The sequence below is a fragment of the Malaclemys terrapin genome, chromosome 11 (genome assembly GCF_027887155.1).
Source record: "Malaclemys terrapin pileata isolate rMalTer1 chromosome 11, rMalTer1.hap1, whole genome shotgun sequence".
Classification (NCBI taxonomy): Eukaryota; Metazoa; Chordata; order Testudines; family Emydidae; genus Malaclemys; species Malaclemys terrapin.
Window position 1 is genome coordinate 7,783,611 of NC_071515.1, and position 27,400 is coordinate 7,811,010.

At 45.9% G+C, this 27,400-nt stretch overlaps 1 protein-coding gene and 1 pseudogene across 6 annotated transcripts in view; both read right to left on the minus strand.

The window, feature by feature from the left end:
• Positions 1–27,400, minus strand: part of LOC128845295 (UDP-glucuronosyltransferase 1-6-like) — a 130,119-nt gene continuing 102,719 nt past the window's right edge. For 5 of the 6 annotated variants that reach the window (XM_054043770.1, XM_054043768.1, XM_054043769.1 and 2 more), the window contains exons 2-5: positions 12,609–12,740; positions 12,178–12,265; positions 8,484–8,703; positions 1–1,086 (exon numbers count right to left, since the gene is read on the minus strand). In XM_054043770.1, coding sequence (XP_053899745.1) covers positions 789–1,086; positions 8,484–8,703; positions 12,178–12,265; positions 12,609–12,740 — 738 coding nt within the window. In that variant the 3' untranslated portion in view covers positions 1–788. Of the gene's footprint in view, positions 1,087–8,483; positions 8,704–12,177; positions 12,266–12,608; positions 12,741–15,648; positions 16,607–27,400 lie in introns of those variants that run through there. The other variant, XM_054043766.1, reaches the window with a different exon arrangement.
• On the minus strand, positions 20,064–20,967 carry LOC128845194 (UDP-glucuronosyltransferase 1A1-like; annotated as a pseudogene).

A 27,400-nucleotide genomic window follows, 5' to 3' on the forward strand; every position in this document is an offset into this window, starting at 1 on the left:
TTGTTATTGTTCTTATTATTTGGGGTTTATTTGTACAGATTTTTGTTTGGTTTATTTTTAACAGAATATCAAGAACAAAGATCAAATCAGTTGACTACAGTGCTCCAAGTTCAGTACTCCAGCTGGGGTGAAACTTGATTGGGCAGTGGTGGCTCAATAATACTTTCAAATGGAAAATTTGTTCACATTCAGTGTATTTGAAACACAGTTCAGACAATGACAGATTGACCTGGGCAGAACAAATAGCATTCTCTATTTCCAATCAACAGGCTGCATTCTATCCCTCACTTAAAACAACACTTGGCACTTATGTAACAACTTTCATCCAAAGATCTCGAAGTGCTTTATAAATATGATGCATCAGACACTCACACACTAGAGTGATGGGCACCATAATGGTACCAAGGTAGAAATGTTATCCCCATCGCACAGATGAGAAAACTGAGGCACAGAGAAAAACCTTTCCCCAAGTCAGATAGTGAGTGAGCAACACAGCAGGAAATGGAACCCAGGAGTCCCATTAATATTCTGAGCACTACACCATAGCATTATGGTGTGAATTATCTTTAACAATCAAACAAGCGTTGAACAAAGCTTTCAAAAATATTCTGAATTAATTGGAGACAAAATCAAAACATGCAACAGCAAAACACGGTGCTGCTATTTAAAGGGAATATGCTCTGAATAATTTCTGAGATCAGCACCAAAAATGACTTTACTGGGACTGTGCTCAGGAGAGCTCTACATTCCCTAAGGTCTGGAGCTGTGCCCCATCTCCAACCCCTTCATTACTCTGCCTTTGATTTGCTCGATTTGCTCACTCTTCCTTTTTTACAGAAACACTTCCGGCAGCAGAACAGGCAGCACTTCAGAGAGATAAAGGTGGCAACGAGCACGACAGCCATGAGAAAAGCAATGACATCCAGAGAGTGGTACTGGATCCAGTTGAGATCGTGGGCTGCAGGCCGCAAATGCTGGGCCCCCTTGTGTCTCATCACAAACTCGACCCAATACACCGCGAGATCAAGGGGATGGATAGGTCTGTCGAGGTGAAGAGCTGAGAGACGCATGATATTTTCTTTATAGCTACAAAGAGAAGAAATGAAATGTTTTAAATACTTTTTTTTATTTAGAAAGTTAGAGGATTATTTATATCCAGAGAAATAAATCCCACAGAGATCCATCAGTTAACATTCTTCTCATGCCATATGCACTGAGGGTTTTATTCCCCATCTGTGTCTTAAACCCTCTTAAGAAAAGAGAGACATTTTAAGTGGCATCCAGGTTGTGAACTGGGGATGGCAGTGTTAACATTGACAAAGAAAGCGGGCAGTAGAGAAGGTTTAAGAGGAAAAATCAGGATCTTGGTTTTTGCTATGTTAAGCTTAAACTTCAGCGAGACCTCTGGGAAGAGGTATCTAGAGGGCAGGCTGAAATGTGGGATTTCAGGGGAGGAGACCAGTCATGGCAGAGAAATCTATTTATAAATCATCAGCCGAGAGATGGTAGCTGAAGCTATGCAAGCAGATAAGGGCACCTGGGGACATGATGTAGAAGAGAAGGTGTCATAAATATAGAGGGAAGGGTAACAACCTTGATGTATGCAGTAGCATAAAATCCCTCCTTGGCCGCTGTACTAAATCGCCTTACCTGTAAGGGGTTAATCAGTTCAAATAACCTAGTTGGCATCTGACTAGAAGAACCAATGAAGAAAGAAGACACTTTCAAATCTGGGGGGGGGGGGGGAGGAGAATTTGTTTGTTGTTCTCTTTGTTGTTTCCCCTCCAGACGGAGGGAGAGACCAAGCAGGTACAACATCTCCTGAATATACCTGGAATAATCGCCTAAAATTACAAAAACTGTAAGTAGGGCAAGGAAATGCGTTAGGTTATTTTTTTGTTTTGCTTGTGAATTTTCCTATGCTACAGAGGTAGTTTTATTCCTGTTTTTGTAACTGTGAAGCTGAGCCAGAGGGGAATCCTCTGTGTTTTAAATCTTTTTATTACCCTGTAAAGTTACCTTCCATCATGATTTTGCAGGTGGGATTCTTTTATTTTTTTCCTTATAAATAAAGTTCTTCTTTTAAGAACCTGATTGATTTTTAGTGTCCTGAAGACAAAGGGTCTGGTCTGTACTCACATTTCTAAGGCAATTGGTTGGTATATAATTCTCAAGCCTCCCTGGGAAAGGGGGTGAATGGGTTTGGGGGGATATTTTGCGGGGATAGGGATTCCAAGTGACCCTTCCCTGAATTTTTGTGTAAATCTTTTGGTAGTGGCAGCAATACCATCCAAGGACAAGGAAAGAAATTTGTGCCTTGGGGAAGTTTTAACTTAAGCTGGTAGAATATAAGCTTAGGGGGTCTTTCATGTGGGTCCCCATATCTGTAACCCAGAGTTCAGAGTGGGGGGGAACCCTGACAGAAGGCCAAGGACCAAGTTCTGTGCATTCTGCGGGAGAGAGGTGGAGGAGACTCCTTAAAACTCCCCTTCCTTGGGTTGCCTACCAAATCTTAGAATAGCTAGGTAGTTGGGACACTGCCTATTGCGCTGCCCGGTAATGTCACATTTATTCCTTATGTGTCCCACATTGCTATCTACCTGCTGTCTCTTGTCTTATCTTTGTATTGTAAGCTCATTGGGACAAGACACCATCTTTCTGTTCTGGGTTTGTACAGCACCTAGCTCAGGGAGGTCCTGGCCCATAACTGGGTCTCGGTGCTACAATAATGTACTAAGATATCCAAGAGAGACCAGTTCCAAGAAAGCCCAAGGAGAGCAGAGTGTCCAGTAGAAGGGAATTGCACTGAAACAGCAGAAGAATCAAGGAGGATAAGGATGGAGTATTGGGCCCAAATCTGGCCAGAAGGGGATCATCAGTGGCCTGAGGGAGGGTAGTCTTGAGTTGAGTGGAGCAGAGAGGGTGGAAGCCAGACTGGCGAGGAATTGGAGGAAAGGAAGTCAAGACAGTCGCTATAAATCTCTGTTAGATAAATTTAGAGGTGAAAGGTGAAGAGGCGGCACTTGGAGAAATAGACAGGGTCTCTTGGAAGCCTTGAGAATCCAGTGTGGGCTGCTTAATTATAGACAAACTATTTAAAAAGGTTAAGTTCTCCTCAAACTGAAGTCAATGGGCTCATTCGCATTTACCCTGGTCTACCAGACAGCTACTCTAAATGTAACCTAATCTTGTGTGAGACAGGCAGCATGGGAGGATGAGTCAACTCCACATGGCCCTTGGCAGTGAGTGGATCAAAATCCTTTCCTGGTTTCTTTCTGTACATGTTCCATCTCAGCTGCTGTGCAAGCCAAGAGACATCGCTGACCTGCATTTCCTTTGTAGTGCCCAGCCAAGCAGCATTTGATTGTGCCTGATGCTGCTGTTTGCAAACAGATAGAAAGATGAGTTGACTGAGAAAACTCTGGTCTATATAGTAAATTAATGCTATAGTTAACGTCTATAAAACATGACAGTTTGGCCATTATAAGGTAATCCTTTAAGGATGTTCCGCAACAGAACCATAGCTTTGCTCGATATAAGCCAATGTATGGGAGTGACTATGCAAATGAGATGATGTAATGCTGATATGGGCAGGACAATCATTAATGTTTAGCCATCTTCGACATTCTGCAGCATTTTGCTGACATTCACTGTACATTACAGCAAGTCAGGAAATCAGGTCAACCTCCCTGGAAAAACATTCCAATAAAGCATTTTTGTTTGAAGATGTTCAGTGGAACACTTGGGTTCTTTGATGAAAATTTGTGAACTGGAACAAACATTTCTGTTTAAAATTTTCAGTTTGTTTGGATTTTTGACTTTTTCCCTCCCTTTACGTCCATTTCCTGCCTGGAAAAGAAGAGAAAAAAGGGGGAAACCTCCACATTTTTATTGCTGTCTTCACATTCTCCAAGAAGCTTGACACTTTTGGCTTTAATCATGTGACGTACCTTGAAAAATTGTTTTCTTCCACCGTATATATGCCACACCCACTTGAGCATTGCATCAAGTGGCTTGCATCAAGTGGCACACCCACTTGAGTATTGCATCAAGTGGAATCGAGGCTTTCTTCTGGCAACAGTTGAGGAAGCTCTTAAGAGGACGGTGATATGGAAGGTGAGCGATCAGCTGTTGTAACCTGCACAGGCTGTGCCATGTTTGTCTTTCTTCCACAGGACAGAAGCGACTTTGTCTGTACAAAGTGCAAGCTGGTCTCCATGTTGGAAGAGAAGGTTCGAGGGCTGGAGAAACAAGTGTCGACTCTGCGTTGCATAAGGGAAAATGAAGATTTCCTGGACGTCAGGAGATGCTTCTACGGCCACAATGTTCTGAAGATTCAGAGCAGGCGCAGCAGGGACAGAAGGATTGTGAGGAGGTTTGGCAGCATGTGACTTCCAGAAGGAGAAAGAGGAGCGTCCATGCACCAGCAATGGAGATACAGGTGAGCAATCGTTTCCATGTTCTCTCTACAGGTACTAATGCGGAGAGTGGACTAGATGACCCATCTGAGCGAAGGGAGCAGAAGGAGACTCCACCGATTGGAAGGCAAAAGATGCACTGTCCTAGGGATGGGGGTTCCACGACCACCACTCCCAAGAGGAGGAGGAGGGTGGTAGTGGTCGGGGACTCCCTCCTCAGGAGGACTGAGTCATCTATCTGCCGCCCCGACCGGGAAAACCGAGAGGTCTGCTGCTTGCCAGGAGCTAGGATACACGATGTGATGGAGAGACTGCCGAGACTCATCAAGCCCTCGGATCGCTACCCCTTCCTGCTTCTCCACGTGGGCACCAATGATACTGCCAAGAATGACCTTGAGCGGATCACTGCAGACTACGTGGCTCTGGGAAGAAGGATAAAGGAGTTTGAGGCGCAAGTGGTGTTCTCGTCCATCCTCCCTGTGCAAGGAAAAGGCCGGGGTAGAGACCGTCGAATCGTGGAAGTCAACGAATGGCTACGCAGGTGGTGTCGGAGAGAAGGCTTTGCATTCTTCGACCATGGGATGGTGTTCCAAGAAGAAGGAGTGCTAGGCAGAGACGGGCTCCACCTAACGAAGAGAGGGAAGAGCATCTTCGCCAGCAGGCTGGCTAACCTAGTGAGGAGGGCTTTAAACTAGGTTCACCGGGGGAAGGAGACCAAAGCCCTGAGGTAAGTGGGGAAATGGGATCCTGGGAGGAAGCACAAGCAGGAGAGCGCAAGAGGGGAGGACTCCTGTCTCATGCTGAGAAAGAGGGACGATCGATGAGTTATCTTAAGTGCCTATACACAAATGCAAGAAGCCTGGGAAACAAGCAGGGAGAACTGGAAGTCCTGGCACAGTCAGGGAACTATGATGTGATTGGAATAACAGAGACTTGGTGGGATAACTCACATGACTGGAGTACAGTCATGGATGGATATAAACTGTTCAGGAAGGACAGGCAGGGCAGAAAAGGTGGGGGAGTTGCGTTGTATGTAAGAGAGGAGTATGACTGCTCAGAGCTCCGGTATGAAACTGCAGAAAAACCTGAGAGTCTCTGGATAAAGTTGAGAAGTGTGAGCAACAAGGGTGATGTCGTGGTTGGAGTCTGCTATAGACCACCAGACCAGGGGGATGAGGTGGACGAGGCTTTCTTCTGGCAACTAGCAGAAGTTGCTAGATTGCAGGCCCTGGTTCTCATGGGAGACTTTAATCACCCTGATATCTGCTGGGAGAGCAATACAGCGGTGCACAGGCAATCCAGGAAATTTTTGGATAGTGTAGGGGACAATTTCCTGGTGCAAGTGCTGGAGGAACCAACTAGGGGCAAAGCTTTTCTTGACCTGCTACTCACAAACAGGGAAGAACTAGTAGGGGAAGCAAAAGTGGATGGGAACCTGGGAGGCAGTGACCATGAGATGGCCGAGTTCAGGATCCTGACACAAGGAAGAAAGGAGAGCAGCAGAATACGGACCCTGGACTTCAGAAAAGCAGACTTTGACTCCCTCAGGGAACAGATGGGCAGGATCCCCTGGGAGAATAACATGAAGGGCAAAGGGGTCCAGGAGAGCTGGCTGTATTTTAAAGAATCCTTATTGAGGTTGCAGGAACAAACCATCCCGATGTGTAGAAAGAATAGTAAATATGGCAGGCGACCAGCTTGGCTAAACAGTGAAATCCTTGCTGATCTTAAACGCAAAAAATAAGCTTACAAGAAGTGGAAGATTGGACAAATGACCAGGGAGGAGTATAAAAATATTGCTCAGGCGTGCAGGAGTGAAATCAGGAAGGCCAAATCACACTTGGAGTTGCAGTTAGCAAGAGATGTTAAGAGTAACAAGAAGGGTTTCTTCAGGTATGTTAGCAACAAGAAGAAAATCAAGGAAAGTGTGGGCCCCTTACTGAATGAGGGGGGCAACCTAGTGACTGAGGATGTGGAAAAAGCTAATGTACTCAATTATTTTTTTGCCTCTGTCTTCACGCACAAGGTCAGCTCCCAGACTGCTGCACTGGGCAGTACAGCATGGGGAGAAGGTGACCAACCCTCTGTGGAGAAAGAAGTGGTTCGGGACTATTTAGAAAAACTGGACGTGCACAAGTCCATGGGGCCGGATGCGCTGCATCCGAGGGTGCTAAAGGAGTTGGCGGGTGAGATTGCAGAGCCATTAGCCATTATTTTTGAAAACTCATGGCCATCGGGGGAGGTCCCAGATGACTGGAAAAAGGCTAATGTAGTGCCCATCTTTAAAAAAGGGAAGAAGGAGGATCCGGGGAACTACAGGCCAGTCAGCCTCACCTCAGTCCCTGGAAAAATCATGGAGCAGGTCCTCAAGGAATCAATTATGAAACATTTAGAGGAGAGGAAAGTGATCAGGAACAGTCAGCATGGATTCACGAAGGGGAAGTCGTGCCTGACTAACCTAATTGCTTACTATGATGAGATAACTGGCTCTGTGGATGAGGGGAAAGCAGTGGATGTGTTATTTCTTGACTTTAGCAAAGCTTTTGATACTGTCTCCCACAGTATTCTTGCCACCAAGTTAAAGAAGTATGGGCTGGATGAATGGACTGTAAGGTGGATAGAAAGCTGGCTAGGTCGTCGGGCTCAACGGGTAGTGATCAATGGCTCCATGTCTAGTTGGCAGCCGGTTTCAAGCGGAGTGCCCCAAGGGTCGGTCCTGGGGCCGGTTTTGTTTAATATCTTTATTAATGATCTGGAGGATGGTGTGGACTGCACTCTCAGCAAGTTTGCAGATGACACTAAACTAGGAGGCGTGGTAGATACACTAGAGGGTAGGGATCGGATACAGAGGGACCTAGACAAATTAGAGGATTGGGCCGAAAAAAACCTGATGAGGTTCAACATGGATAAGTGCAGAGTCCTGCACTTAGGACGGAAGAATCCCATGCACTGCTACAGACTAGGAACCGAATGGCTAGGTAGCAGTTCTGCAGAAAAGGACCTAGGGGTCACAGTGGACGAGAAGCTGGATATGAGTCAACAGTGTGCTCTTGTTGCCAAGAAGGCTAACGGCATTTTGGGCTGTATAAGTAGGGGCATGGCCAGCAGATCGAGGAACGTGATCGTTCCCCTTTATTCGACATTGGTGAGGCCTCATCTGGAATACTGTGTCCAGTTTTGGGCCCCACACTACAAGAAGGATGTGGAAAAATTGGAAAGAGTCCAGCGGAGGGCAACAAAAATGATTAGGGGTCTGGAGCACATGACTTATGAGGAGAGGCTGAGGGAACTGGGATTGTTTAGTCTCCAGAAGAGAAGAATGAGGGGGGATTTGATAGCAGCCTTCAACTACCTGAAGGGGGGTTCCAAAGTGGATGGAGCTCGGCTGTTCTCAGTGGTGGCAGATGACAGAACAAGGAGCAATGGTCTCAAGTTAATAAAGATAAATGTCTATCAGGGATGGTCTAGACAGTATTTGGTCCTGCCATGCGGGCAGGGGACTGGACTCGATGACCTCTCGAGGTCCCTTCCAGTCCTATAATCTATGAATCTATGAATAAGTTGCAGTGGGGGAGGTCCAGGTTGGATATCAGGAAAAACTATTTCACTAGGAGGGTGATGAAACACTGGAATGCGTTACCTAGGGAGGTGGTGGAGTCTCCTTCCTTGGAGGTTTTTAAGGCCCGGCTTGACAAAGCCCTGGCTGGGATGATTTAGCTGGGAATTGGTCCTGCTTTGAGCAGGGGGTTGGACTAGATGACCTCTTGAGGTCCCTTCCAACTCTGATATTCTATGATTCTATGATCATCTCATTTGCATACTCAAGCCCCTTCTAGATACCTATAATTAGAGACCCTGACGAGGAAAGTCCTGCAGTAATGGGGAAAATACTAGCCCCCTAATGCTAATACATTGGTGTATAAATCCTGATTGCTGAGTGATACATAACATGGTAATATGACAAGGGTAGTGCTTAGTGTTCAATTTAACTGGAAACCAATGAGCCAGCATTATATTCAATAGCCCTAAAATGAAGATGACACATTTATATCTGCTGTTACTGACCTTTTATCATTAATCACTGCATTCAATGCATCCGATAGGTCCTTAGAAGTCATTTCAAGTACATTCAGTGTCACTCCCGCACCCCGGGACTCTATCCGCTTAGCATTGTCCATCTGGTCTCCAAATAATGGCATCAGAACCATTGGCACTCCATTGCATATTCCCTCATAGATTCCATGTGAGCCTCCGTGGGTGATAAAGGCACGGGCTTTGGGATGAGCTGTGAGGGCGAGGTAGACGTATTACTGTAGCAGACTGCTTGCTCAGACATTACTGGTTAATTCTTTAAGCTGCAGGAGGCACACTATTAGATGTGCTTTCGGTACAACGGCATCGGTGATTATAAATATAGAACATGACAACACTGGAGTGCAGGTCACATGGGAATTGCTCCTGGACAATCTTCAGGATTACAATTATCAGTGAGGGAGTGGACCTTAAAGGTCTCAGAGGTTCTGCTAGGTTTGGATAATCTTTGCAAAGCTTTGAATCGTCTGTAAAACTTTTGAGATCTTGGAGTGAAATCCTGGCCCCACTAAAAACAATGAAAGTTTTGCCATTGACTTCTGTGAGGTCAGGATTTCACCCTTATCCTTCAACCTTAGCTAATCTTTCCATTCTCAGTCAGATCTTTCCTTTCCCTAGATTCCTATCTCTTCCCACAAGTCCTGTCATCCTTACTTCTCCCCTCAATCTCTAACAAACTTTGGTAATTTCCCCTTTCTTCTCCCCAGTTCTCAGACCTCTCATGGAACTCCCCATAAGCTCTGACATCAAGCAGACCCCTCCTCATTCTGGATCCTGTTGAGAGGTCTGCAGTCTCTCTCTTGGACCCAGTGCATTATCTGGTTTGAATTTGGCAGGTCTTGGTGATTCACCTGTCAGCCATGTTCTAGCAGGGACTGTGGACATCTGGGAAGTCCAAGAGAACACGGGAGCTGCATCAAATAGGACACTGGTTCCACTGAGACTGTGGGATTTAATGAGATCACCAGGGAGAAGAGTGTATTTGAGGTGAGGAAGGGGGTGATTTCCCTAACTAAGGTCTGGGAATGGCTCCGACATGAGGGTGAGTTCTTATTTTTACAGAACCAATAAGTACATCCCTAGAAAAGATCTAATACAGAAGTTCTCAATCTTTTTCTGAGCCGCCCCCCCCCTCCCCCCCCCCCCGAACAGGGCCCAGGGGGGAAAGGGACTCGGGGCTCCGGGTCGGGGGTGGGACTTCTATTTTAGGGTGGCGGCAGGAGCTGGCAGGGCTTGGGCCAGCTCTGCACAGCAGGGTCCATGGAGGCAGCACCACCTCCACCCCCTGACTCACCTAAGCAGGCCACCCAGCCTATCTGGGTTGTGTGTGTGGTGGGGGTTCAGCTGAAAAAGTTTGAAAACTACTCAGGGGGCAGGCAGGGGGCAGCTAGGGGCTGTGTGTAGGCAGGGTGTAACTCAGGGTTCAGGGAGGGGGTAGCTAGGGGCTGTGTATAGGCAGGGGTTAGCTCAGGGTGCAGGGAGGGGATAACTAGGGGCTGTGTTCGGGCACGGGAGGTCGCTCAGGGTGCAGGGAGGAGGTAGCTAGTGGCTATGTGTGGGCAGTGGGGTAGCTCAGGGTGCAGGCAGGGCGTAGCTAGGGGTTGTGTGCAGGCAGGGAGGTAGCTAATGGTGCAGATGGGATTACTAGGGGCTGTATGGGTACAGGGGGTAGCTCAGGATGTAGGCGGGGGTAGCTAGGGGCTGTGTGTGGATGGGGGATAGCTCAGGGTGCAGGCAGGGGGTAGCTAGGGACTGTGTGCAGCCGGGGGGGGGGTAGCTCAGGGTGCAGGCAGGGGGTAGTTAGGGCTGTGTGCTAGGAGGACTCCCCTGTGGTTGCTGCTCCCCAAGGGCTCTGTCAGCCACAGAGTGGGGTCACCTTACTTGGGCGGCTCTTATCTGCTGCGTGAGCTGAGGACAGGCACAACCCTGGGCACCACCAGCAGCAGCAGCAGCAGATGGGGGAATGCCCTGGCTGCCTGCTCCATGACATCAGCCAGAGCAGCAGCTGCCCACAGTGCCTGACTCCAGTTGCCCACGTCCGACCTGGCCAGGGGGTGGGAACTCGGGTGCGAGAAGAGGAGGGGGGGTGGAGCTGCCCCCTAGTCTGCCCCACTCTGGCATTGTAGTGGGGGGACAGGCAGCCAGTGCTCGGGATTTCAGTCGTGGGGTCCCACAGACCCCTGAAAGGGCTCATGAACCCCTAGGGTGACACGGACCCCCGGTTGAGAACCGCTGATCTAATAAACTCCGTTAGGGTGACCAGACAGCAAGTATGAAAAATCAGGAGAGGGGGTGGGGGGTAATAGAAGCCTATATAAGAAAAAGACCCAAAAATCGGGACTGTCCCTATAAAATCGGGACATCTGGTCACCCTAAACTCCGTGTACAGCAGTTACCATGTGAATTTCATAATCTAGCAGACAAAGGTATAACAAGAGGTAATGGCTGGAAGATGAAGCTAGTCAAATTTAGAATAGAAATAAGGCACACGTTTTTAGCAGTGAGGATAATTAACCAGTGGAACCTAACGCTGTGTGCAGACGACCTATGCCTGCTGAGACTGGGGGGGAGGGAGGGCAGAGTGAAGGCAGCCAGCTTCAGCAGTGTTACTGAGCATGCTCAGTCCGTGTGCTCAAGCCAAGCTGCAAATGTGGGGGGGCATATGATCCTGCATGCCCCCCCATGCATCGCCTCTGTTGTAGGGGATTCTATGTCACTGGCAATTTTAAAATCAAGATGGAGGTTTTTCTAAAACATTTGCTGTGGTTTCAAACAGGAATTAATCCAAGGACGTCCTATGTTATACAGGAGGTCAGACTAGTTGATTACAATGGTCCCTTATTCATAGACTTTAAGGCCAGAAAGGACCATCATGATCATCTAGTCTGACCTCCTTCACATCACAGGCCACGGAATCTCACCCAGCCTCTCCTGTAACACACCCATAACTTCTGGCTGAGTTACTGAAGTCCTCAAATCATTATGTAAAGAATTCAAATTACAGAGAATCCATCATTAACTCTAGTTTAAAGCATCAAGTGACTCGTGCCCCATGCTACAGAAGAAGGCAAAAAAATCCTAGGTTCCCTGCCAATCTGATCTGGGGAGAAATTCCTTCTGAACCTCAAATATGGCCATCAGTTAGACCCTGAGCATGTGGGCAAGACCCACCAGCCAGACACCTGGGAAAAAATTCTCTCTAGTAACTCAGAGTCCTCCCCTTCTAGTGTTCCATCACCGGCCGTTGGGGATATTTGCTAACAGCAGTCGCAGATGGGCCAAATGGCTTTTTAGGCAATCTTATCACACCATCCTCTCCATACACTTATCAAGATCAGTCTTGAAACCAGTTAGGTTTTTGTCTCTGCTGCTCCCTATGGAAGGCTGTTCGAGATTTTCACTTCTCGGATGGTTAGAAAATTTTGTCTAATTTCAAGCCTTAACTTTGTTGATGACCAGTTTATATCCATCTGTTCTTGTGCCAGCAGCATTAGTGCTTAACTTGAATAACTCCACTCCCTCCGTGGTATTTATCCCTCTGATGTATTATAGAGGGGCCCTTCTGGCTTTGGAATCTACAAACCTATGGTATTTATGACTATTCCCTTAGAGCATTATCAAATTAAAAGAAACCTACTTAATTGTTGCCTCTCCTGCCCAGACTTACCAAGTAGATCGTTCTGTGGCAGCCATTTGATTAGCTTTGTGTTGTTTGCAAGGTTGGGGGGTGTTTCTCCAGTGTACCTCCAAAGAACCTTTGGGAAATAATAAATGCAGCATTAATATTAAGCACTTGCCTCTTATAATTCTTCTGCTATTGCTTCTTCCTGTAAACTGTGCTGTACAGCAGAGCAGATAAGCCCATGATGGACAAAATCTGTTTCGTCAAGGTTTGTGCTGAGCAGCGGAGATGGGGTTTTGTTTTGACATTAGAGGGGATGGAACAGGTTTTTGGTTATTGAAGCTATTTGTTGTGTTAAGTGTTATACCACACATTTATAAGTAAAAAAATAAATCAAATAATACAGAATCATAACCAGTGACTATATTTCAACATGTTATTCAACAGCTGTGCTAGAAAGATTCTTTTCCTCTTACTGTCTGAGGTATTGTTCCAAAGGCTTCAGCAATCTGCTTGGCTTTCTTCATGGGAATCTCAGAGACCATTGACCCCAAGGAGAAGACCACAAAGCCATGTTCCCCAGAGCCATTCACAATGCTTTCAAATTCCTGCAAATACAAAGAAACCTCCAGTCAATGCTTTTCATTCTAATCCATGTCACAGGGCCATAATTCTGGTGCTTTGCAATCAAAGGGATCTCATCTTGACTAGCCTGGAAAGGAAATAATGTTAAAAGGCCAAATAATTCAGTATGGGTCTGATCCTATAAACATGTATGCATGTGAAAAAACATATGCATGTGATTGTCCTGTTGAATCCTATGGGACAGCTCCCAAGAGTAAAAATTTTGCATTCAAGTGTTTGCAGGATTGGGGCATAAATCAAGACTCTGTATGGAAATAATTAAAGGTGCGGTGTACTAAATAAATAAAATATATGAAAGTAAAGTAAAGGAAGATGCAATGCAAACCAAGTAGATAGATTAAACCATGGTCATATATTTCCTGGCACCCAAAAGCAGCTACATGCATTGTTTTCTTTTGACACACCAGAGGTGACAGGAAATTCAGGCTTAGGTCTGATGTTTCTCTTTTCAGATCACACAGTTGTGGAAACATGGTTGGTGTTTTTAAAGCTTAATGATGTAAACAATGGCCTGAAAAAAGAGGCACCTTTAAATTCTTGACTTATCAGTTCTGTCTGGATCTTGAGAATATTGAAAATCCTGTAACTTTCTTTTCTTTTAAATAAAAAAAAAAATCTTTCACAGTTGCCTACACATGGACAGGTGGAAGATTTTGAGACCCGTACCACACAGAAAGGGCTAAATAGGAATCAGCAACTAACTGTGATGATATAAATAAGTGAAAAGCTAACTGCAAGGGCAAGTGAACCAATAAGGAATAAATGTCCTATTTCTTACCAATATGTTTACCTTAAAGCCTGGGGAAGAGAGAGTGCCAGAATATTAATTTAAATTCAGACCCCTTTCAAAAGTTTTCCAGGGTGCACTGATGAATCTTTAAACAACATGGGGTGTGAAAGGCAAACTTTGTTAAATAAGTTCATACAACTGTTAGGCTCTTTGTGAGTCCTGCTGTTGACCAGTTAATCCCTGGGTTCTAAGGCACCACCAGGATTGGCTGTCTTCATTCTTCTGTGACAGATTTATTATATGTTTTGTTGACTGGTTAAACCACAGTGACCTTTGTTACAGACTGGATCCTGAACAGGAGGGCAAACGATTTGCTGATGTCAGCAGTCCAGACACTGGGACACAGGCAAACAATTTCAGTGCATGACTTGGTATAAGGGGCCCATCCAAAGCCAAATTCTCTATAGCACGTATTTAATGATATTCTTAGACATTGCAAACTAAATTCAGTATAATCTCCAGACCTGTTGGAATCAGGCCCGGACGCCCACACAAACAAGTGCACTTCTGTGCACAAATAGGCTGGCCAGTGATAGGCTGCTGAGATTCCTTCCTAAGCCCTGATCCAGCAGAACAGCTAAGAATGAATGCTGCTTCAGGCATGCGTGTAGTTCCATTGACTTCACGGGGACTGCTTATGCTAAAGTTACTCTTATGTTTAAGTGCTTTGCTAGACCAGGATCTGTTTTCCTGCCAGCAAAGACCACTTTCCTCAGGGGACTTCCCCTCACAAGCAATGGTTCAGAAAAAGTTTTTTTTTCTCAGTCCATCAGCAGGACTCAGCAATCAGTAGTTCAGGATGATTTGGCATTAGTGTTAGATACCTAAAGAATGCTGTTTATTGTGAATGCTGTCAGTTACACAGTGCTATAACTAACCACCACAATTTATTGGGCTACACATTTAAATGATGTCGATACATTTTCAGGGCTATATTCAGGTTCTTGTCTACTCTGTGCCATAAAGGGACCAAATTTCACAGCAACGATCCCTAAATTCCAAGGCACCAACCTCTAAATTCTGCATCAATGTCATGAAACATCCTTCACTCTCATTTTGGTATCTACACTGCCTCCCGCCCCGCCCCGCCCCACCACCCTCCCTGTTGATGTAACAATTTGTCTATGATTCCACTATTGCAGTAGTGGTCACTTTTATTTCTGCTGTTTTCTTTCAGTTTGTTGTCTATGATAGTCTAACAACAATCTAGCCTTTTTAGGCTACTTTTACCCTAGTCTCTTGTGTAAACGTGTTGATCTTCCTACATATTCTCACACAACTTTAAATTCTATTGCCTTATTTTTCTGCTTCATGCCATTCTTCACACGCCAGAATAGACTGTGTGGATAGATTGTCAATATAATCCTGCATTCCTTGTGTACTCAAACTCCCCCCAGTTTCAAGGACTATACAAAGTATGCTAGATTGGATCATTCATTAGCAAACACTGCAGTATCACATACCAAATTATGTTGTCATGAGAATGTAGTGAACTAAGGCCTTGTCTACACTTAAATATTGTGTATAGTTACAAGTTGCCCTGTCAATCTACTGAGTGAAGCACATTTTTTAACTTTTCATTCTTCGTCCCCCAACAGCATTCTGAGTTCCATGCCTGACTATACAACTACTTTATGTGAGTTCTTCATCTCTGAATGTCAGGTTGCTAGTTTGTCAAAATGAGGCTAGTACCCACCTACCTTGTATGAGTGCTGTCACTTAATTAATGTCTGTCCTACTCTTAGAAATACCTTCATGAAAGGTACAACTCTAATGCAAAGTTTCAATATTATTTGGTATGCTGGGTGACCCCACAAGTCTCATGAAGAAATATATGAAATGAGAATATTCTAAACAGTAAAACCCTAGCCTTCCATGTCTGGTTTTGTGGACAACTGAGGATCTCTCATTATACAAGTGACTATGTATGACTCTGAGAGGAATAGATATAACATGCTTTTCTAAGCCCTTCCATGCTGTCACTTCCTCACTTCTATTAAGCTTTATGTAATAGTGAGTGCTAGTAGAATAGTCCAGTTTTAATTGTTAAAAAAAAAAAAAAAAAAAAAAAAAGAACTAACCTGAGATAATGGTTTCTCCTGGCCACAGTTTATGCCTCCAATTAAAACCATGTTGGGCATCACAGGCCTCGGATACTCAAACACAAAGTCATATCTCAAAAGCCAAATAGATGCATGACTTAAAAGCTCTGGCACTGTCACATCTTGTTGAAGGAACTCCCTGATCAGTTCTTCATGGGATGAATAAAGAAGGGAACAGCTCAAGAACTCTGATGAGCTGACTAAGACGTTCCACATACGCTGGGGAAATGTCATGTGGTCTGTATAGCTGGTGAAGAATTTGGGGATGTAAGAAGCAGAGTTTGGACACTGGGTGGCCTGGAATTCTAGCCCGCACGGAATTCCCCGTGAGAAGTAAACAGAAGGTAGGGACAAATATTCGGCTACTATTTGTCCACATAGAAACATAGGATCCATCAAGACAGCATCAAATGCACTTTCTTTGAGGTAGGTGATCAGCTCTTTGTTGGACAGAAGCTGTTTGCAGGAACTGAATAAGAGTGTCATAATATTTCCTATTCTTGCGAATGTTTTAGTGAACTTTTCCAGGAAAGGTTGAGGTGTAAATATTTGATGGCCCAGTCTTTTAAATTCTGCTTCCAAGTATTCCTTGGTGTATGGCACAGAGTATGTTTCCATTGTATAATGCTCTGATGGCTGTATCTGAACACTTACTTCTGGCACAACTGCTACTATTTCATGTCCTCTCTGCCGAAGCTGATGTACTACTGAATGCATGCTGAACCAGTGACTGCCATCTAGGGGAATCACCAAGAGCTTTTCCCCGTCAGAAAGGCTCCAGATGGGCAGAAAAAGTAGAATCCAGGCAGGTAGGTGACAAACCCCTTGAAACAGAGAAGCCATCTCACTAGATAAAGAAGACTTGTGCTGGAGTCAGTCAGTCAGGTTTTAGATGCATGCTCAACTATTGCAGGCAACACAGGAATTTGTTTTACTAGTGGCCTTCCAACCCTTATTTCTTCAGTTCTTAAATTAATGTTTGGTTTCCAATGAACTGGATGTTTACAGGAGCATGAGTGAGGCAATTTTTAACTTTTAGCTGGTCAAAGGTTGGTTATGGAATCTGACTGGACAACAAAGGATCAGAAAAAGCTGGAACAATGTAGGGAAATGTTGGTTTCCTGGGTTTGTACATAACTTCAACATTAAGATGCTGGTGTGGGATGTTTCATTCCAAGATCTACTAGAATTGAGAATGTAAGAGAATACTTCGCCAACAATTCATGAGGTTATTAATTTATGGTTAATTATGCATAGAACTGAGCACATAATTTATTTTTGTTTTTTGTTTCCAGGTGTTTTTTTTTTTTACCCTTGTTTGTTTTAAATAAATCTAGCTAAATTTCAAAATTAAGCATTTTGAAATGAAAAATTGAAATGAAAATTTCAACTTTTTTTCTAAATTTCCCCCCTTTTTTGTTTGTTTGAAACTATTCACAGATTTCAATCCAAATTCACCAAATTTCATTTGTCGGTGAATAAACTATTCATCCTAAAACTGTCACCCAACTCTAATTATCCACTCCCTGAGGTGACTGTGCAGTTCAATTGGACAACAGATGCACAAAGAAGCTGTACCGCTGCCCAAGGTGTTGGTTTTGTGCTTTCTGCTCCTGCTTTAAACAAAAAGATATTGAAAATCATTAAGATTGACTTGTTCACTGCTTGCTGTCTATCCCATGCTCTGTCAAACTCAGCTCATTGTGGAGTATCTTGGCAATGATCCAACCAATGATAAGGGTGTTTTTTTGGCCCACAAATGCTGCTCACTTTGTTATCTGGTTATTAGTATCATCCTGACTGTTTGTATTACACTCCCTCTTACAGATTCTGTCATTAGGACACAGCTGTGACCCCCCTCCCCCCCCCCAGGGAGGAACTCCAGGATTTCAGTTTGAGAGTGGCACATATTCTCATTATGGAGTGAACCTAGTCTCACCATAGTTATATTCCAGTGTTGATCATGACACACATCCCCAATCATTACCCAAATGAAATACACTTTAAAATGTCACAAGTGTGAGCCTGTGCTCAGCTGGTTGCTTTTTCAGCAGTCTGAAACAAAATGAGTGTGCTTCAAAAATGAGGTATTTGTGTTTCCTAGAAATGATCTTCATTGCCTCTGGCTCCTATCTCAGAAATGGCTTATTAGGCTATGTCTACACTAGCACTTATTATGGCTGGAACAATTTCCTGGGGGCTATTTTTGCAGCCAAGGGTCAACAGAATGCAGCATGTTCCTCTTACATCCACGACATGTCCATAGCTCCAAGCAGGTGTCATAGAAACAGATATGCTGGTTTTGCAGCACTGGGGGAGTCACTAAATGCCCCTAAGGCAGCTTGAAGTCCCTACAGCCAGTCTCATTGTGGTAATTCCACATAACCTTTGCACAGATACTAAAGCACCATATACCATGTTTAAAAACCCATAATGCAAATGTCACAAGCTAAGCAAATCCCAGAGGGGTCAGGGGGAGACTAAAAAACCCAAACTGTATTACAACAGAGATTATATTAGGCACCTGAAGCTGGGGCGCAGAAGACTAGAACGCTGCAGTTATAAACAAAGAGTGGAAAGCCCAGGTATTCTGGGTTAAAGTTACTCTTTTAACTCATCCCATACAACCCTTTGCCTCTTCTGATATGAAGATATGGTGCAGGTAAACTGGACACTGTGACAATCAGTGCCACGGGGACCCAGCTGCTTCCTTGTACGAGTCTTTTATCAAAATAGCCCCACTCTTACTACGCCGCCTGAAGCGCACAACTGGAATAGAATGTACAAAGCCCCACCCCAGAGGCTACATAAGATGGAGCAATGCTAGGGTTACCATACGTCCTCTTTTTCCCGGACATGTCCGGCTTTTTGGCACTCAAACCCCCATCCGGGGGGAACTGCCAAAAAGCCGAACATGTCCGGGAAAATGGCGGCTCTGCTCCTCCCCTGACTCTTCGGCTCTGTTTAAGAGCCAAGCTGCCCGAGCGCTATGGGCTTCAGGCAGCCCCCTTGCCTCCGGACCCCAGCCGCCGGTCGGGCACTTCCCCTCCCGGGCTCCGGCGGCGCAGGGTCCGGAGGCATGGGGGCTGCCCAAAGCCGGTAGCGCTGGGGCAGCTCGGCTCTTAAACAGAGCCGAAGAGTCAGGGGAGGAGCAGAGCCTCCAGCCGCAGCGGCTCTGCTACTCCCCAACTCTTCGGCTCTGTTTAAGAGCCGGGCTGCCCCAGCGCTACCAGCTTCGGGCAGCCCCCTTGCCTCCAGACCCTGCGCCGCCGGAGCCCGGGAGGGGAAGTGCCCGGCTGGGGGCGCAGGGTCCGGAGGCAAGGGGGCTGCCCGAAGCCCAAGCGCTACCGGCTTCATGGTTTGCCGGGCAGCCTCCAGACCCTGCGCCCCCGGCTGGGCGCTTCCCCTCCTGGTCTCCAGCTGCGCTGGGGAAGCGCCGGTCGGGGGCGCAGGGTCTGGGGGCTGCCCGGCAAACCGTGAAGCCGGTAGCGCTTGGGCAGCCCTTTCCGCCTGGCTGGGAGTGGGAGGGAGGAGGGGGCGGAGTTAGGGCAGGGAAGGGGTGGAGTTGGGGCGGGGGTGGGGAAATGGGCGGGGCCAGGGCCCGTGGAGGGTCCTCTTTTTTTATTTATTAGATATGGTAACCCTAAGCAATGCACTGGGAGTAATAGGTTACAGCAAGTGTGTCAGAGAACCATTTTCAATCAAGGCCTCAAAGGACCTTTACTTCCATGCTGTAGAAATTGTCCTGAGGCAATAACAATTAGTTTAAGGACACTGACTATCCCTTCTCACTCACGCCTCCACTTTGTCATTACTTGAGTCAATGCTTGTGAGGTCATCAAGGCCTTGGCTCATATGTAATAAGCCATAAAAATTATGTTTTTCACTGAGACCCTGTTGGATCTCATGCAGGATGTTGTGGAAGCAGAGAAAGAACTGACAGGAAGGGGATGCAATGCATGACAGTTCGTTAGCAAGAGTCAGGCTAACTGTAACCCTAATAACGCGAGATTTGTAGAAGCGAGGAATGTGTGAGGCGAGTGGGAAAGAACTGCGTGAGAAGTTGTTGCGACCTTGTGTAGATCATGTGTAGATAATATGGAATGTAGACTAAGAGTCTACATTAGTGAGCAAAACAAGATATCAGGATGACCTATGTATAAACAAAATGCAGCTGTTGCTCATTATTGTCTGTAACAAAAGGTATAAATGCTTGCTGTAATTGTTTACCTGGTGAGAGACCTGCTTAGCTCTCTCCCTCTATGCAATTGATAGAGAGAAAGAAAATAAAGTATCTGATTTGCTGTACCCAAACAAAAAGTGAGAACTCTGTTATTCTCCGACAATAATAATCGAGCCTACAGAAAAACCCATTGAATAATCTTGTAATATTTTCAGCTTTTTAAAAATAACTTACAAACCTTGGATAATGGTTTCTTCTGTTCACAGTTGGTGCCTCCTATGAAGACCAAGTTGGGCATCACTGGCCTGGAATACTCAAACGCAAAGTCATATCTCAGCAGCCAAATGGATGCTTTGCTGAACAGTTCCAGGATCGTTACCTCTCTCTGAAGAAACTCAGAAGCCAGGCTCTCAGATTATGAATATAACAGGTAACAAAGTAAATTCTCTGCAGCATTGACTAATAGGTTCTTCACGCGCTGGGTAAATGTCATATGGTCGGAATTGGATGTGAAAATCCTTGGGATATAAGAAAGAGGATTGGGACACTGAGTGGCTTTGAAGTCCAAGCCACATGGAAGTCCACGCATGAAGTACACGGAGGGAACTGAGAGATATTCAGCAATTATTGGTCCACGTGGCAACACAGGATCCATAAGGACAGCATCAAATTTGCTGTCCTCAAGGTATTTAATCAACTCTTTGTTATATAAGAAATGCCTGCAGGCAGATGAGAACATGGTTGTAAATTGTGATATGTTTTCAAATACCCTGGTCATTTTCTCTGGAAACGGCAGGTCAACAAAAATGTTCTCTCCTATTGAATGGTAAAATTTATCCTGTGTGTAAGGCACTCGATATGTTTTTACTGTGTAATAGTCTGATGTTCCCATGAGCAAGGTGACTTCTGGGATTATGACAACAACATTGTGCCCTCTTTTCCCAAGCATTTCCACTACCACACACATGCTGAGCCAGTGACTCCCATCTTGAGGCACAACCAGCAGTTTCCCACCTTCAGCAAAACTCCACAAAGAGAGAAAAAGAGGCAGCCCAGTGGTTCCCTGCTTTCCTGACATGGCTGCCATTGTGCTGCTAGGAATAAAAAATCCAACTTTCTCCCCAAGAAACCTTCCAAGCAGCATTTAAAGGCAGAAGTCTCTGGGATTGCAGCTGTCTCTGTGACCTTTAAGCCCAATTCATTCTCAACTCTAGAAACCTTTCTCAACAAATATTTTACGTAACACACAATGCTTTAAACTGTGATGAAAGGGGGGATGTTAAACAAGACTGGATAGATGTCAGCAGTGCCGCTGGAGTTTGTTACATGCAAACACAACACCTCCATCAGCATTTCATATTCTAAAATGAGTCAGCATTATTAACAAAGATTCTGGTGGAGAGGTCGCAGGATTTCATAACAGGGTTGGTGTGGGCCAGGGTTGGTTCAAGGACCTCAGGGTAGGTCTACACAGCAGTTAAACACCTACTAGCCTCGTTCACCAGAAATACCCTTGAGGAAATTACACTCTTCCTCATCCGCAGCAAGACAGTGGTGACAGATACAACTAAGGCGGGATACAGACGAGAAGAACACACTTCTTGCGCCAATCCTGAATGCTGCTGCCCACATAGTCACTAGGTCTGAAAGGGGCAACATGGGAGGACATTTCCATGCTGGAATTTCGGAACCCCTTGAAAACCTGAGCCTGGAGGATGTAGCACAGTGGGTTACAGCTTTTAAGGGAGTTAGGGAGTTAAGGGAGATCCACAAAGGGTCTGAGCATTACAATGCCTCAATCCTACGTGCTCAGTGGAATTCACAGCCCTGAGCTAGGTGCCCAGGCATTGTATGGGAAGTGTTAGAGACCAAAGAAAGGGATTCTCAGAAGCCAGCAAGCAGAGCTAAGAGCTACCTAGGCAGTCTACACTATGGACCTTACAGCAGCACAACTGTACCGCTACTGCTGTGCCGCTGTGAGATCCCCCATGTAGCTGCTCTCCTGCCTGTGTAATTACACCACCCCCAAAGAGCTGCGTTAGCTATGTCAGCAGAATCATAGAACATAGAATATCAGGGTTGGAAGGGACCTCAGGTGGTCATCTGGTCTAACCCCCTGCTCAAAGCAGGACCAACCGCAATTAAATCATCCCAGCCAGGGCTTTTTCAAGCCGGGCCTTAAAAACCTCTAAGGCTGGAGATTCCACCACTTCCCTAGGTAAGAGAAGAGTCTCCCCTGCCCACACAGCGCTAGCCACACCAGCACTTTTGTCAGTGAAATTTCTGTCGGTTCGGGGGTGTTTTTTACACCTCTGACCAACAAAATTTTAGCAACAAAAGTGCTGGTGTGGACAAAGCCCTAAGCTAGCCGGAAATGCTGAGGAGAGGCATAAGCCCTACCAATCAAACTCCAGGCCGGGGCAAGGTGCCTTTCCACCTCTGAGGATTCACAACCATGAACCCTGTCCAGAGCTAGCGCCTAACCCAGTCCATTCTCACAAAAAGCCACTGTGAGAGAGTGACTGACTCTGTGGCCCATGGAGAGGCCCTCATACCAGATTGGAAGAGTCAGATTCAAGATCCTGAACTAAGAAATCTGTAATTGTTTATACAAAGTGGAACAGCTCTAACAGGAGCAAGAGACACCTGAGAATACCCAATAGCCTGGCAGTCAGGGCACCCACCTAGAATGTGATTAGACCTAGACCTGATTCACATTTCTGCACCAGAGAGGGTGGGGGATTCAAACCCAGGTCTCTCACATCCCAAGTAAGTGCCCTAACCATTGGTATAATGGGACTGGGACACACACCTGCCCACTCTTGCCTTGGTTGTCTTTTGTGCAGGTTCTGAGTACACTTACTGGATGGGCCCCGCAGGCAAGGTGGGGGTTGGGGGGGGTGGATGCCTCATCTGAGAATCCTACTGGGGTTTAAGTATGAGCCACAGGCTGAATAGTTCAGTGGGATCAGGAGTTAGCACATGCCCACCAGTGGAGACTATTATTGTATCTACTTCAATCAGTGCACCTAATCAAACTGTGATTTGTGGACATGCTGATGTACCTCCCTCACCCTGATATAATGATAAACTTCACACTGAGCACAGATTTCAAAGACATGACTTGGGAGAGATGAAGGAAATAAGTAATAAGTAACCAAGGCAAAAGTACCACGGCATGATTAGCTTATTGAAAGCATAATACGAGATATGATATGTAAACAATCTCTTTTGCTATGATTTGCTCTCTGCTTTTAAGATACCTTGTGCTAATAAGATCAAGAGCCTTAGACTGTAGCTTGGATATCTTCTCACAGGTCACCCCACAGACAGCAAAAGCTCTCAGTGCCAAAGGAGCAGTGGTGAAGAAGGAAAGGGTAGAATCATAGAATCATAGAATCATAGAATATCAGAGTTGGAAGGGACCTCAAGAGGTCATCTAGTCCAACCCCCTGCTCAAAGCAGGACCAATTCCCAGCTAAATCATCCCAGCCAGGGCTTTGTCAAGCCGGGCCTTAAAAACCTCCAAGGAAGGAGACTCCACCACCTCCCTAGGTAACGCATTCCAGTGTTTCACCACCCTCCTAGTGAAATAGTTTTTCCTGATATCCAACCTGGACCTCCCCCACTGCAACTTGAGACCATTGCTCCTTGTTCTGTCGTCTGCCACCACTGAGAACAGCCGAGCTCCATCCTCTTTGGAACCCCCCTTCAGGTAGTTGAAGGCTGCTATCAAATCCCCCCTCATTCTTCTCTTCTGGAGACTAAACAATCCCAGTTCTCTCAGCCTCTCCTCATAAGTCATGTGCTCCAGACCCCTAATCATTTTTGTTGCCCTCCGCTGGACTCTTTCCAATTTTTCCACATCCTTCTTGTAGTGTGGGGACCAAAACTGGACACAGTATTCCAGATGAGGCCTCACCAATGTCGAATAAAGGGGAACGATCACGTTCCTCGATCTGCTGGCAATGCCCCTACTTATACAGCCCAAAATGCCGTTAGCCTTCTTGGCAACAAGAGCACACTGTTGACTCATATCCAGCTTCTCGTCCACTGTGACCCCTAGGTCCTTTTCAGCAGAACTGCTACCTAGCCATTCGGTCCCTAGTCTGTAGCAGTGCATGGGATTCTTCCGTCCTAAGTGCAGGACTCTGCACTTGTCCTTGTTGAACCTCATCAGGTTTTTTTCTGCCCAATCCTCTAATTTGTCTAGGTCCCTCTGTATCCGATCCCTACCCTCTAGTGTATCTATCACGCCTCCTAGTTTAGTGTCATCTGCAAACTTGCTGAGAGTGCAGTCCACACCATCCTCCAGATCATTAATAAAGATATTAAACAAAACCGGCCCCAGGACCGACCCTTGGGGCACTCCACTTGAAACCGGCTGCCAACTAGACATGGAGCCATTGATCACTACCCGTTGAGCCCGACGACCTAGCCAGCTTTCTATCCACCTTACAGTCCATTCATCCAGCCCATACTTCTTTAACTTGGTGGCAAGAATACTGTGGGAGACAGTATCAAAAGCTTTGCTAAAGTCAAGAAATAACACATCCACTGCTTTCCCCTCATCCACAGAGCCAGTTATCTCATCATAGAAGGCAATTAGGTTAGTCAGGCACGACTTCCCCTTCGTGAATCCATGCTGACTGTTCCTGATCACTTTCCTCTCCTCTAAATGTTTCATAATTGATTCCTTGAGGACCTGCTCCATGATTTTTCCAGGGACTGAGGTGAGGCTGACTGGCCTGTAGTTCCCCGGATCCTCCTTCTTCCCTTTTTTAAAGATGGGCACTACATTAGCCTTTTTCCAGTCATCTGGGACCTCCCCCGATCGCCATGAGTTTTCAAAAATAATGGCTAATGGCTCTGCAATCTCACCCGCCAACTCCTTTAGCACCCTCGGATGCAGCGCATCCGGCCCCATGGACTTGTGCACGTCCAGTTTTTCTAAATAGTCCCGAACCACTTCTTTCTCCACAGAGGGTTGGCCACCTTCTCCCCATGCTGTACTGCCCAGTGCAGCAATCTGGGAGCTGACCTTGTGCGTGAAGACAGAGGCAAAAAAATCATTGAGTACATTAGCTTTTTCCACATCCTCGGTCACTAGGTTGCCTCCCTCATTCAGTAAGGGGCCCACACTTTCCTTGATTTTCTTCTTGTTGCTAACATACCTGAAGAAACCCTTCTTGTTACTCTTAACATCTCTTGCTAACTGCAACTCCAAGTGTGATTTGGCCTTCCTGATTTCACTCCTGCACGCCTGAGCAATATTTTTATACTCCTCCCTGGTCATTTGTCCAATCTTCCACTCCTTATAAGCCTCTTTTTTGCGTTTAAGATCAGCAAGGATTACACTGTTTAGCCAAGCTGGTCGCCTGCCATATTTACTATTCTTTCTACACATCGGGATGGTTTGTTCCTGCAACCTCAATAAGGATTCTTTAAAATACAGCCAGCTCTCCTGGACCCCTTTGCCCTTCATGTTATTCTCCCAGGGGATCCTGCCCATCTGTTCCCTGAGGGAGTCAAAGTCTGCTTTTCTGAAGTCCAGGGTCCGTATTCTGCTGCTCTCCTTTCTTCCTTGTGTCAGGATCCTGAACTCGACCATCTCATGGTCACTGCCTCCCAGGTTCCCATCCACTTTTGCTTCCCCTACTAGTTCTTCCCTGTTTGTGAGCAGCAGGTCAAGAAAAGCTTTGCCCCTAGTTGGTTCCTCCAGCACTTGCACCAGGAAATTGTCCCCTACACTATCCAAAAATAGTGATAAACTTCACACTGGTCTTCAGACTTCACCTCCCTTGGGTTCTCAGCAAGGCTGATGAGAGGGAGGGGAAGCCGGTACAAATTACTGGGTCCCGGTGGTCCGGAAAGGGGACCGGGGCTCGGCTTCCGCCCCCACTCGTCGGCCCTGTTTAGCCGGTCCGCTCTTGCTGGGGGGGTCCAAAATTTTTTTTTCACCGGTGCCCGAACCCACTTTCAGCGGCCCTGGTTCTCAGTCAGCAAGGCCTGGGCTAAAGGAGCCTTCTCTCAGAAGGGGCCAAGCAGGACTGCATCTCTTGTGGTTACAGGGGAGAGATGCTGAAGGATCAGAAAGGCCCTGTACCTTTATGGAGGAGAAGGAAGCCATTGTGTTTTTGATCAGAAATCACTAAGGCCCAGACCCGTAAAGGGAGTTAAGCACCTAAAGACCCTTGAGGATCTGGGTCTAGGACTCTGGTTGTCTCTCTTTGAACTCTAAGCCCTATTGACATTCAAGTTAAGTTTTTATTTTGAGAGACAACGTGGGTGAGGTAATATCTTTTATTGGACCAGCTTCTGTTGGAGAGAGAGACAAGCTTTCAAGCTATACAGAGCACTCCAATATCCTGGGACCAACACAGCTCCAACACTGCAAACATACTTAGAAAGATTCATATAGTTAACATATGTTCTAAACTAGGAAAAAAAATGAGGATGGTAAGCAATGATTAACTGATAACAGGAGTGTCAATGGAGTTTAAGTAATATATTAACAAACCACCTCCAGTCATTTCACTTGGGTACAATGATTCAGCACAACTAGCAGAATCTTTACACAACAGAGGCTGCTGAAGTTCATAGAAGGGACAAAGTGGGTCAGAGTTGTTTGAAGAAGCTCACACCAGCAGTTGCCTGCATTACACCTAGCTCAAGCCTGTACTACTTCAGTGTATGGGGAAAACCATTTTCCTAGTTTCTACACTGAAATTTCATTTACTCTCTGTATGTCTCCCTGAAGCCTCAACTGTCTGCTGACTCAGTGGTTGAGAGCTCTTTTTTTGTTGTTGAGAATATTACCAGGTGGAATCATCACAGGGTTCTGTGGTGTTACCTTCTAATTTTTAAGTTCTCAGCCATTTTTTGGCTATTTTTACACACACGATTTTGAAAGTGATGCAAGTGCACCAGCATGGGCTTTCAGCTCCTAGTAGTTTCAATCTGACACCCCCTGTAGGGCACTTCCAGATACACTTCTAAGTGCAACATTGACATGCGTTCTGCACTGTCCTCTGCCGAGGGAGCAGGTGGGATGAGCGCCCTCCCCCCCCCCATAGCAGCATGGCTCATGAGAAAGCCATGCTGCCAGGATGAAGTGCTACATAGAATCATAGAATATTAGGGTTGGAAGGGACCTCAGGAGGTCATCTAGTCCAACCCCCTGCTCAAAGAAGGACCAATCCCCAGACAGATTTTTGCCCCAGATCCCTAAATGGACCCTTTAAGGATTGAACTCACAGAGCATCATGAAGGGGACTCACCTATTTAACATCTCAACACAGGAAACTTGTAATTAGTCTCAGTCTAATAGAGCCCGGTGGTTTTGGCCAAAGTGAAATAACACAAAAAACAACCTCTCCTACAAAATAAAACTAAAAACTCCCCCTGCAATGGGGACTCCTGCAGCTCTTTTGCCACAGGGGGTGGAGCCTGCTCTCTGCTCCAGGAGCTGGGACCTGACTTCTCATCATGACAGAAGGGTGGCCGGGCTGAACCAGAGTGGCACTGTAACCGCATGCATCAGGCTGG